The sequence below is a fragment of the Antechinus flavipes genome, chromosome 1 (genome assembly GCF_016432865.1).
Source record: "Antechinus flavipes isolate AdamAnt ecotype Samford, QLD, Australia chromosome 1, AdamAnt_v2, whole genome shotgun sequence".
Taxonomy (NCBI): domain Eukaryota; kingdom Metazoa; phylum Chordata; class Mammalia; order Dasyuromorphia; family Dasyuridae; genus Antechinus; species Antechinus flavipes.
In genome coordinates, this window is record NC_067398.1 from 693872800 (window position 1) to 693885294 (window position 12495).

At 47.2% G+C, this 12495-nt stretch overlaps 2 protein-coding genes across 2 annotated transcripts; one reads left to right on the top strand and one right to left on the bottom strand.

Moving 5' to 3' along the window:
- Positions 1–5: 5 nt before the first annotated feature.
- DIABLO (diablo IAP-binding mitochondrial protein) lies at positions 6–10604 on the top strand. The gene is made up of 7 exons (XM_051972724.1): positions 6–2265; positions 2585–3823; positions 5192–5312; positions 7436–7567; positions 8230–8340; positions 8518–8614; positions 9820–10604. The coding sequence occupies exons 2-7, from the start codon at positions 3774–3776 to the stop codon at positions 10053–10055; spliced, it is 747 nt and encodes a 248-aa protein (XP_051828684.1). The 5' UTR covers positions 6–2265; positions 2585–3773; the 3' UTR covers positions 10056–10604.
- A 196-nt stretch (positions 10605–10800) lies between these two features.
- B3GNT4 (UDP-GlcNAc:betaGal beta-1,3-N-acetylglucosaminyltransferase 4) lies at positions 10801–12292 on the bottom strand. Its single transcript, XM_051972723.1, has one exon. It carries the CDS (start codon positions 12081–12083, stop codon positions 10992–10994), a length of 1092 nt encoding a protein of 363 aa, XP_051828683.1. The 5' UTR covers positions 12084–12292; the 3' UTR covers positions 10801–10991.
- Positions 12293–12495: the final 203 nt, after the last annotated feature.

Consider the following 12495-nt stretch of genomic DNA (forward strand, 5'->3'; position numbering starts at 1 on the left):
CTTGGAAAGGATATATTATTTATATCATGTCTGGACTTCTGTGTAACTGGGGAAACATGCGTATTAAATTGATTGTTCTTTAAAGAAGATGGCTACATAGGCACAGTTTTATTTTTGTGTACAACTTTAGGTGAAATCAGAGAATCCCATTCAAATATTAATTGTAGTTTTAATGGGAACAAGAGAATAACATTTGTTTTTATACTGACAATGGAACCAAAAAAGCAGCATATTTAGTTCCTTTGGGAAAATCTTTCTAGTAAGGCTCTAGAGACTTGAGGCTCCACCAGGTCTTCTAGTTAGATCTCATCACAGCCTTGTTTGAATTGAAGCCGAAAAAGCTTGTATAAAACATCTGTGCTCCTGTTCTTCTCACTCTGGACACCATGGCCTAACCTTTCGCCTGCAGGAAATATACACTTATATTCCAAACAGTTGCCCCTAGGGAACAAATTTCTTTTCTTTCATCTTTGTAATCATGTCAGTGGGCATCAGACAAGAACAGCGATTGTAGAAGAGTGTCTACAGTACAGACCCCTATCCTGGCTGTTTTCCTTTACCCTCTAGAGTGTATTTCTTGTACACAGTATCTGACAGCTACGCTCAATAAATGTAATTTGAGCATGATGAGAGGTTACTGGAAATAGTGCAAGTGAAGAACAATTGTTTTTTTTAGCGGGCAGCTTGGGGAGATTTGGTTGGGTTTAAGTCCTTCTGACACATTCTTGCTATCTGATCCTGAGTAAACTACCTACATTCAGTGATCCCAGCCACTGCAAGATGATAAATGACAACTTAGTTGCCAATTTGCAGGTTATTGGCTGGAGTATCTTGCAGATTCAGAGAGAAAAAGAGAAACCCAAAGTATCTAGTAGCATGAAAAGGCAATTTGGAATTAAGTATTTCCAGCACAATGTCATGTCAACTTTGGGTCATTGAGTGTTCTTATACTTGAGATACTTCATTTATATGAAACAGAACAGAGGAAGAGGAAGACTTTGGGAGGGAACTTGGAAGAGGATGAAAGAATTCATCAAGAAATGTATCCTTTCATGCATTAACTTGGCTGTGTGAGAAGTCAATGTCTTTACTAGAAGCTTAGACGGGCTTTTTTTTTTTTTTTTTTTTTTTCCCTTCTCGGTAGGACAGACAGAAACTCTTTTTGGATGACCAACTCTCTAGAGGAGCAATTACTGCTAACAGGCTTCCTGAAAAGCTTGATAATGCTCTGCTCCTGTTTTTGGCCTGGCTGCTGCTGAGGCAATAATTTGATAATAAGAGATCCTGATTAAATTAAGGAACCATTTATGCCCTGGATGATGATGTTGAGAAAAGGATTGATAGACAATGCTTCTCCATCCAGCTTATTTGCTTAAAGGTCAAGAAAGATTCTCCTCTTGTAAAATATACTCCTTCCAAAAAATCATTCCTAAGTGCGCAAGCTCTTGAATTCTTTGCTTTACTCATGCTGAGGGAATAGCTTAGGTCCTCCACTTGTCCCTCTCCCGGCTTGGGGTGGAGGTGGAGCAGGTAGAAATGGAGATGTCTGGTTTGTGTGATCGCTGCACTACTTTACTCCCTTCCCAATCTCGGAAACTCAGGCCGGCTCTAAAAGAGCCCAGAATTTGGAGTCATGCCCTGCCGTTTACTAGCTCTGACCTATGGGGTCTCAGTTCCCACAGAAGTCATTAGTTCCACCTATAACTGTGGATCACCCCTCTTTTCAGCCTCCGGTGTCCCTCTCACGTCTTCCCGCTTCTCAAACAAAAGCCAGACCCCTTTCACTGGGACACCACCAGCCTTAGTCCGGGGACCCAGCAGCCTCCTGCAATCTGACCTTGGCCAGAGGTGGTGAGCCCTCCCCAGCTCAGAGTCTGAGGTCGCCCGTTATTTATAGAAGGAGCCGCCTGGACCACACCCGGTAGGGTTTGGGTTTGAGTTTGACTAGACCGAGGCCAGAAAGGGCGGGACGCGCCTCGGGGCGTCCCGCTGGACTCACCCACGCAGTCAGATGCGGCCCGGACACTGGCAGGCGGAGGAACTGGGGGCGGACCCTCCGGCCCTTGGCCCCTCCTAGCTCGCTCATCCTAGAGCTCCCTGGGCTCAGTGCGCACTCACTCACCCGCGGGCTGGGCTCCGCTCTGCTCCGCACCTGAGCTAGACCTTGGCTGCAACTCTTGTCTGTTAAGTCCGAAGAGAAAAGTCTTGCGAAGTTAAGTTCCAGCCCCTAGAGGCCGGCTACGTCCTCCGGGCTCCGACGAGCAGGTGGGTGGGGGCTAGTGTCCGGGCAGCTGAGCGAGGGAGCCAAACCCGCCGGGCCGGGCTGGGCAGGGGGGCCGCTGTTCCCCGGAGGGCTGCGGGCCCGGATAAATCGAGCAGCTGCAGCCGCAGCCCCTTCCCCGTGGGCCCCTTCCTGGCCGGGCTGACGGGTCAGTCCATTAACGTCCATTACCGCATTAAATATGCAGAATCAGGAGCTAACTCTCCTAGAGTTGGTGCTGGAAATAGCCGACGGCGGGCCCCGGGGACCCGCGGCCGGAGAAGCTTCAGCTCTGTCTGCTCTTTTTCTCTCCCCTCCCAGCAGGGCAGGACGGTCCGGCCGGGCGGGCGCCAACAGAGTGGGGCCGCGATGCGCACCTCGTGGGCAGTGCACGTGCTGCGGACGCTGCGGGAGCTGCTCGCCTTCGTGCTGCTCAGTTACACGGTGCTCATTGGGGCGCTGCTGCTGGCCGGCTGGACCACTTACTTCCTGGTGCTGAAGTGACAGCTCCGGGCGTCATGGCCCGGGCCGGACTGCTGCCTGGAGGAGGCCGGCGGGCCGCGCCTACTAGTCCCTCTGCTCCGAAGACCACGCGCCTATCCGGCCCAAACTTTCCGCGGCAGCGGGCGGGGAGAGCCATGTGAGAGAGAGACACCTTCGACCCGCCGCACTCCAGGCCTCCTTCAACCTCTCTAAGCGGTCATCCTCTTCCTGGGTGTTCTCCCTGCCCCTTGCTTCCCTTCCCCTTCCCTCTCCTCCCTTCCTTTCCTTTCCTTTTTCCTATCCCGGACCCAGCGCTCCAAAGAGCTGGGGGGCGGCGGCCGCAGCTACTATAGCTCCTCCTCTTCCCCGCCCCCTGGGCAGGCCTAAATCTCCAGCATTTCCTTTCCCCTCTCCTGGAGGCGGGGCTCCCAGATGCCAGAGCTCCTCTTTCCCCTCTCTCGGCGGCTTCTAGAGGCGGGTCTAGATTTCCTGAGCTTCTCCTCTCCCCCCCTGGAGATCCGAAACCTCCAGAGCTCCTTCTCTCCCTCTCTCCGCTCCTAGAGGCGAGACCCGAAGCCGCCAGAGCTCCTCCTCCCCTTCTCCCCGCTCCTAGGGGCGGGGCCATAGCCGCGCGTGCTTTTCCCTCTGCAGATTGGGCACCCCCAGCAGCAAAAACACTTCCCCATCTCTTGGGACGGGGCTCGCAATGGAGAAAGTGCCTCTTCCCCGTCCCACCTTCATTAGAAGTAGGGCCCATAATAACTAAGCGTGCTTCTTCCTTACACACTTCCCATCAGGGAGGGGACCACAGTCGCTCGCGCTCCTCCTCCTCTTTCTTCTCCTCCTCCTCCTCCTCCTCCTCCCCCTTCTGGGAGGACGAGACAGTTGCAGCAGTGCGTAGGGATCCTTCCTCTGCTCCACGCCCCTTTTGCGTCACCTTAAAGGCGGAGCCGAGTGATCTTGTCCTATCAGGTGCTGGGACCTGGCGGCGCGTCACTTCCGGCATCCGTTTCCCGGCGTCCGCTGTGGAATGGCGGCTCTGAGGAGCTGGGTTCTCCGCAGCGTCGGCTCCTTCTTCAGGTACTTACTGAAGCCGCGCGGTGAGCGCGAGAGGGCGGGGACAAACCGTCACCGGCCCTCTGACCCCGACGAAGCGAGGTCCGGCTTCTTCCTCATCCCCTTTCTGCCCTGGGCCTTGCAGTCCGCACAGTCCTGTCCATCGCGTCTGGGAGTTCCCGAGGGTGTACGCTCAGATCTTTGATCTCTAACCTCCTGACCCTCTGTGGCCTGTTTTCACTTTACTTAGAGTGTAAGCTCCTCGAGAGCAGGGATGGTCCCTGAGCCCAATGCCCGGCCGCCCAGCAGGAGCTTAATAAATGCTGGTTGAAGGAAGGGTGCCTGTCGGGCTCAGACTGCCGGCTCCTTGGCCCTCAGGGGCAGCCTCTGCTTACCGAAATGGGGTCTGGCGGGGTCTGGGGAACGGCCTTGGGGGCGGAACAGCAAGACCGACATCCTCATCCGCCCCTGCCCATTCCTGGGTCTGTAAAATGGAAGTGAGAGTAGAGCCCCCATCTTCCTCCGCTGCTGGGAAAAAGCGGGAAAAGCGCCTCGTGCCCGAACAGTGGGCGAGCATTCCATGGCACCGTTACAGTTACTGAGTCACGGTGGGTTTTATTGATTCCTCTTAACAAATTCTCCCAGGCCCAGAAGATAGCCTTGTGACCCTCAGTCCGATCTGGAGTTACTTGGAGATCCTGCTATAATAAAGCGTTGCTGGCCCGGGGCAATTTCCATAACTCAAAATTTCTTTAGCTCCCCGGGGTATACAAAACACTCCCACAACCTTGTATTGTTGGTAGTGCAAGTTTTGTACTGTTCGTTTTCATGATTAAGGAGCTAAGGCTTAGAGTTAAGTGAGAACACAAAAAGTTCTCAAAAGGCCATTCTCAAATCCAGGCCCAAGAGTTTGACTGAGGACTGAAAGGGTTCAAAGGACTTGTCAGATGTTAAAGTGAGCCTTGGAAAACTTCTATAGATCATTGCTTTAGCACCTGCCCTCAATCCCTGTAGACTGGCTGTGTTTTTTTCAGAGAGGAAAACGAAACACTTTGCTGATGTTTTCCTAACCTGAAGTCTCCTGGGATGCCTCTGTTCTTGGTGAGGCTGCTTATGGCTAATTTTCCCCCCAAGGGATTGCTGGCTTACATGACCTGTTAGTCTATTTTGATAAAATGTCAGTTTGGCTGCTTTTTTGAGTGGCTGTAAAGGTACTGGACTGGCTAGTGTTCTTTAGGCCTAGTAGTAAAGAAGAATGTCTAGCATTTCCTCCCCCCCCCCAAAAAAAAAAAAAAAAAAGAAAGAAAAAGAAAAATTAGAAGAAATCCTTTGAAGATTGAACATTTGAAGTTTTCTTCAAATTTGGCTTTCATTGTTTAACATTTCATACAGGCAGAGTGTTCCAGTTGTAACAAGGTTGAGAAGATGCCGTTTGACAGATTTGGTAGGACCCTGGCACAAAACAGTGGCAGTGGGTTTTGGAGTGTCTCTGTGTGCAGTGCCTATAGCACAGGTAAAGTATAGTGATATACTTAGTGTTGTCTTTGGATACTTGAACAAAGATGCTCAAAATTGTTTAAATTCTGATTTCATGAGATATTGAAGCCATGTGTCTGGAGAAGAAGGGCTGTCTTTGCAATAAGTTTTAACTGAAACATTTTGGGATCTCTGAACATTTTTTTTAATAGCAATAGTAAAATAAATTATATTTTTGTTATGATCTCTAATAGCTTCAACTATAATCTTCATGCTAGTTTCTGATCTCTCAGGCAGTAATCCATTATCTTCTAGTTACCTTTAGTTGCCAGTCTTTCAGATGTCCTGCTATTGTTACTTACTAGAGAAAGTTTCCTGACTAGTCTCCTTGCCAAACTCCCCTTCTTACTTCACACTCCTATCCCTATTCACATCATGCTGATAGAATGTAAGCTCTCTGAAGACAAGGATTCTTTCATTTTAGGATTCCTAGTACCACAGTCCTTGGTATATAGACCTTTCATAAAAGTTTGTGGACTGACCGGTTGGTCTTCTTGAGAACCTTAGTGTTGCCTTCTTGCCTGTGTAATTCAGTCCAAATTCTTACTGAAATTTTGGTCTTGTTTAGTCTAGTACCATACCTCTAAGTACTTTCCAACATGAACTCTATGTTCTAGCTTAGCTTGTCTCCTTCCGATGCCTGAACACATCAAGTTGATTCTGGTTCTTCTTTCTGCCTACTTCAGATCTCTACTAATCATTACAGGCCCAGCTGGTTGTCAGGCCCTCTGTAATACCTTCCCTCAGTAACTGTAATCAATATTGATTTATCTTTCTTGACTGCTTAACCATTTGGGTCTTTGTTTACACTGGCATGATATTTTATCAGTTCGTAATATTTTGTGTGTATGTCATATTTCCTCAACAAAATTGAAAGTTAATAGGACCTTTTTACCCACCTTTTATCGCTATAACTATTTATATATGTATATATCTCCACTTATAACTACTTAACACTGTAACTATAAGATAATGGATTACTGCCTGAGAGATCAGAAATTAGCTTAAAGATTATGGTTGAAGCCATTAGAGATTGATGAAAATATGAATAATTTATCTTGCTAATGTGTTTTAAAAAAAATGTTCAGAAATCCCAAAATGTTTCAGTTAAAACTTAATGCAAAGACAGCTCTTCTTCTCCAGACACATGGCCACAGTATCCATGGCTTCAATATCACATGAAATCAAAATTTAACAAACATTTTGATGTCTTTTATCCACCATTCCCAAAATACAGATGTTGGAAGTACCACCAATTCTTGCTCAATAGAATGGTACTCATGTTCCATAGTTTACTGAACTTTTATTTCTCAGTTTATGAGATTACTGAGAAATCGAGGACTGTCCAAGAGACTTGACCTCCAAAAGGCCAGGACACATATTACAGCCATTTTTCTCAGCCCAAGTAGTTACACTAAAAATAGCAAAGGAAAAACATATTGAGGCAAAGCCAAGTGAAACACAAAACAGGTACAGAACAGCAACTCTTCAGCCAAGAAGAAGGCAGAGCCAGTTAGCTATGGCCTGCTTCAGTTGTTAACTAAAACTGCTGGCAAGGCTCTTGTTTCAAGCCTGGGCTAATCTGCCCCTCCACCCCACAGGATCTCAGGGACTCACCATATTGGTTCCATAACTAGGATGAACACCAGCTGGCTTAATCCACTGAAACTCAACTCAAATTTTTGGCCTCAAGAAATCACTGATAGCTAGTAGAGAGGATTTTTTTTTTTAAATGTGGTAGATCAAGGTCCAAATGAATGTTTCCTCTAAAACACTTTAGTTTGAAGCTTCTGTGAGATCTTCAAAACTTACTATTGTTGTGCATGAAGTATATACATACATATAACACACAGATAAACTTTGAATGTTATGATTTGTAAATATTTGCCTTTTATTTATCAAAAAAAAAAAATTCTGATTCAGCAGGATTCACCCCAAGGGAAGGGAAAAGAAAATTTGTTTCTCATGCATTTTTGTTTGGAAGACTGCCACCAATAGCTTTGAGGGCCAGTCTTTAAATGGACTTGGTCTCTACTGTCTTTACTCTCTTATGAGCAGGAATATGAACTTTCCCTTAAATGCAGACACCTTGTTTTTCAGAAGACGGAGACACACTCTCTTAGTAATGAAGCACTGATGAGAAGAGCAGTTTCCATGGTGACTGACAGCACCTCCACCTTCCTCTCACAAACCACGTATGCATTGATTGAAGCCATCACAGAGTATACTAGGGTAAGTTCATTCTCAGCAGGGTTATTTACAACCAGCTGTGGATTATCTAAATCTGTGAGGTAAAGATTTAGCATGGATTAGCAAAATGTAAAGATTGTCTTATTTTGGCCATCAGTTTCGATTTTATTGTCCTAAATTGCTAGCAAACAAGCATTAATGTTGACAGTTCTGCATTTTCCCTCCCTTAGTGAAACAGCATCTTGATGGAGTCTAGAGATTGGAAGTAGGATGAGGACCAGAAAGAAAAGCTCAAGGCCTTGATTAGCCATTAACTGGCTCTTGGAAAACCCTAAAATTGATTCCAGAAGACATAGTATAAGTCAAAAGCTAATTCTTGCACATACCAAGAGGATGAAACTCTATAGAGAAAGATGGAATCTGGTTGCTCAGCATTAAACTCAGGAAAACTGTAGGTGCTGCCTTAGGCCTTGTGGCATTTAAGCTGTCCATTGGTGGCTTGTTTTTTTGTTTAAAAAGAAAACTTTCCACTTGGCCCTCACTTCAAGGGCAGCTTCTTCTTTTTAGCTTTGTGCCCCAGGTAACTCATACAGAGCTTTCCCCTCATTAGGTACTTAGTGAATTCTTCAGAAATTTGCCCAGTTCTGGTTTGGCCATCTTGCTGAGAACCTTCCTTTTTAACCAGCTCATCTCCTTTCTTGCAGGCGGTTTACACATTAGTGTCTCTGTACCGAAAATACTCAAGTTTACTTGGGAAAATGAATTCTCAAGAGGAAGATGCAGTGTGGCAGGTGATCATAGGAGCCAGGGTTGAGGTAAAAAACAAAAATTCATTTGTAGTTATTACCACTTCTATTTTATCCAGGAAACAAACTGTGAAATTAAGTTACCTCATGACTGTCTTTCTACTAACAGTGCCATTGTGAGGAAGTCACTTCTAATGGCATTGACTTTTCTGCTCTTCCTGATAAAATACTTTCTCTAATATACAGATGTCTTCAAAACAAGAAGAGTATTTAAAGTTAGAGACGACTTGGATGACTGCCTTGAGTCTGTCTGAGATGGCAGCAGAAGCAGCCTACCAGTCAGGTATGTGCAGCGGCAAGCAAAGGCTTCTTACTCACGTGAATAAGCTGAGATGCCCCATCCCTCCTTAACCAAGGACAGGCAGATTGTCGGTGAAGCTTGAATATGGGAGTTCTCCCTCCCCTCTTAACATGAAGCTGCTCGTGTAATGGGGAGCCTGGCTGCTGCCTCTCCTCTGGCCCAGGGCCTTTCCAACACTCTGTCAGGGAGAGAGCGTCACCTGAGACCATTTGTAGAATATCAGATTCATGGGAAACCCCAAGAAGGAAAAGGAAAGAGGGTCACACAGTAAATTAGCAGCAGAATTGGGGTCCAAGACCCCGAGTGCCATCCTAAATGGATGCTTGGAGCTCTTCTTTGAAGCCTTTTGTATGCTAAGTGACCCCTGGTTTGGGGCAGGATGAGATGGAGGAGCTAGGAGTTTCGTTCTAATGAATTTTCTTCTGTGGGTGAGTTGGGGAGGAGCTCCAGTCAGAGGTGGGCTGTTACCCAGGTGATCAGACATGAGCAGTCAATATTTTAAACCTTGAAAGGTTCTTAGATGACCAAGAACACTGGCCTTTTTCCTCTTATGGAATAGGAAATGGAGGCTTAGAGAGGGAAGGGATTTGTTTTGGATCACATGATCTGGTAATGGCTCTTTTTAGGTTATGTACTCTTCTCAGGGAATGACAAGGTTCAGGTTGAAGAGAGTTTTAAGGGTGCAAGGAATTAAGTGAGTCTGAACCTTAGTCTGCAGACTGATGTCCGAGAGAGTCCCAAAGGCAACATTAACAAGTGGCAGAAGCTCATGTGACTCAGGAAGAGGGGTTTTCTTCTGTGCTTACAGAGGGGCTGAAGGGAAGATGCTGTTTTCTTTTACAGGGAAATGCCTTGATTATTAAATGTAGAATAGCTATAGAAAGAGAAGGCCAGTTTACCGTGCCAATGTGTGTAACCAAGCAGCTCCTGTTAAGGAGGCACTTGAGCTCCTAGACATTTGGCTGGGAAGGGCTGGTAATATAGCCCAAAAGTAGATGGAAGAAGGGAGTTGAACCTGAGTGCACGGAACGTGGTTCGGGTTCCTAAACAAAACTCTTTGGCCCTGCTGGGTTCCCGGGGTTTGATGTTCTGTTTTTAGCTGGAAGTCTTACCTGCCCCTAGGTTGACCTGGTATTTCCATCTCTGCTGCTGCTGCTACTGATTTAAGTTGCTCTTTTGGTTTCCAGGTGCTGATCAAGCCTCAATCATGGCTCGAAATCATGTTCAGCTGGTGAAGACTCAAGTTCAGGAAGTGCGACAGCTCTCCCAGACGGCCGAGACCAAATTGGCCGAGGCCCAGACCGAGGAGCTACGCCTCAGGCGCCCCGAGGAGCTGGAAAAGGGGACTATGCCCCAGCGTCCCAGCACTGGGGGATCTCTGCTGACAGACCATGAGGAGGAGGCCTACTTGCGGGAGGACTGAGGAGGCTTCTCCCCAGAGGCACTAACACTGTGAATATGGTTACCTTGATTGCCTTTGAAAACACAGTTAGAGAGGAATGGAAGCTGGGGTGGGGCGGCTAGCTCAAAGTTGTAACATCTTTCCTGAGTTAGGCAGTTCTGTGACAGCCAAAGATCCCATACAACTCACCCCTCCTTGGAGGGTGAAATGAGTCGTGTTCAAGGCCATGTAGCTCCACTCAGTCATGAAAGTGGTCTTCAACAGCCCTCTGGAAGCAGGGGACCCAGCCCTCTTACCAGTAGTTTAAGTAATTAGTAAGTTAGCCTCCATTTTCAACCATAGTCAGATTTTCAAATGTAAGTTATTTAAGCTTTGGTTCTCTCTTGTGGGATGTGAATTTTTGGAGGGTGTGGTCGTGTTTATAGTATTTGTTTTTTAAAAGTTCATGCCCTCTTTGACCTAAATGTGGCTAAGATAAAAATGCCTGGCCTGGCCCTGCCAGAAGGCCTCTCTGCACAGTTGGAGAAATGTGTTTGTACTTGTTATGAAACAGGAGTCCCTTAAATGAAACTCTCCTTGCCTTGTGTTGCTTTGTTCCCTTTTACTAGTTTTTCTTTTTTTTGTACACACACCCTTTCTCTTCAAAAAAAAAAAAAAGGTGTTTTAGGGTCATAGAATAGCTATTCATCACTTGGAATCCACTTGTTTCTTGAAAAACTTTTGCTTTGGTAGAGACACCGTGTGTGTGTGTGTGTGTGTGTGTGTGTGTGTGTGTGTGTGTGTGAGACAGAGTTCAAAGTTAAAAGGAATTTGTGGGGTTATATCTTAGGATATAAATTATTATCAATCTACATTAGTTTAAAAGCTCTCCACTATTTTAGCCTTTATAGAAAGTAACCAATAGCAAAGTCCTCTACTAGCTTTTGAACACTACCAGTCAACCTCCCAGCCGATCCCTTAGCCACTCTGTTGGGCCGGAGCAGGAAGGGCAGCGCACCTCAGGCCCTCGTCTTTCACCAAAGCCCATGTAGTCCACATCTCCAGGGGGCTGAGACGGTGCACTAGCAGTAGCCCCTTGTACAGACATGGGTCCAGGGGGTCCAGGGGGCGCCGAATCCCAAAGGTCTTGAATCCTGCATGGTGGGTTGGCTTTACTCCCAGTTTCTTCAAGCACATCCCCACAAAAACATCATCGATGGGAAATAAGTCCACCTCCTCTACCACAGCCTGCAGCCCTCGAACTGTTGCCTGGGACATCACGTATCCCCCACCTCCAGCATAGGGTGGGTAGTGGCGGGCACGGTACATGGAGGTGGGGATGAAGTATTTGACCCTAGTGTTTCGGTTAGGCAGGGCTTCACTGATCACATCCCCCACAAAGAGATCCCGGTTGGGGTCTTGCCCTTCCAGGAACTCCAGGATGTTGGGCACGTGGACAAAGACGTCGTCATCCCCCTTGAGGACAAACCGAGCCTGTGGACAACTGGTAGCCAGCCACCTTTGGAGATGAAGCTCCTTCAGAGTCAAGTTGAAAAAGTCCTCAGTAAAGTTCCACTGTAAAATGTCATCAAATTCCTGGTTCTCATAAAGCAACAACTGGGGGGGTGGGGAAGTTCCTTCTACTCCCAGGAGAAAGACAAGTTTGAGCTGCTGCCGCCCACCCTGGGCCTTGACCCGACCCCAGGTGCTACGGATGGCTGCACGGCGGTCCACGTGAGCAGGCAAGGATTTAATAGCCAGCAGGAGGAAGGTGTCGGCAGGGCAGCCTGTGGGCTGTAGTAGGATGGAGAAGTTCCGGCAGTGCTTATAGGTCAGGAAGAGGCGGTGACGGACAGGCAGGACCGTGGATGTATTGGTCACTGAATTGGGCAGACATGGGCTTCGCTGGGGCGCTGGGGGTGCCCAGAAAGAATGCCTGGCCACAGGGCTCCCCACCTGCCGTGGGCCCCCAGGGAGAGCTGGTTTTGTCTCCCTCTTCAAAAAGAGGAGACATGTGAAGAGTGTCACTGACAGACAGTACAGAGCAAGCCAACCAAATGTACGGGACATCTCGAGGCCCAGATGGCCCTCAATCCTGCAGAGAAAAAAGTGTTATGAGCAAAGGCGGCAACTGGGCTACTCACTGGCTTATACACCCCAAAACTCACTCAGTGCCATGAAGGATTAAGAACATGCAGGGAAAAAATGAAATTCCTTTTTGGGTCTTGTCAGACTATCCTTTACACCGAGAGCCTAGCCTGGAGCTGCAAGCTCTGAAAACTATGGGACAGGCTTTAGAGCGTCCAACTGTAACCAAGAGATCCTCTTTGGCAAAAGAAGGCATTCAAGAAATGTTTATTGAATTAACTTCCTTTAATAACCCCTTGTGGATCTGCTTACAGTCTCTGATGGATAATGAAATTCTTTAAAGCTTATTCCCCACTGAGACTTTAAGGAAGTGTTTCATTTCCTAACTTAAAAC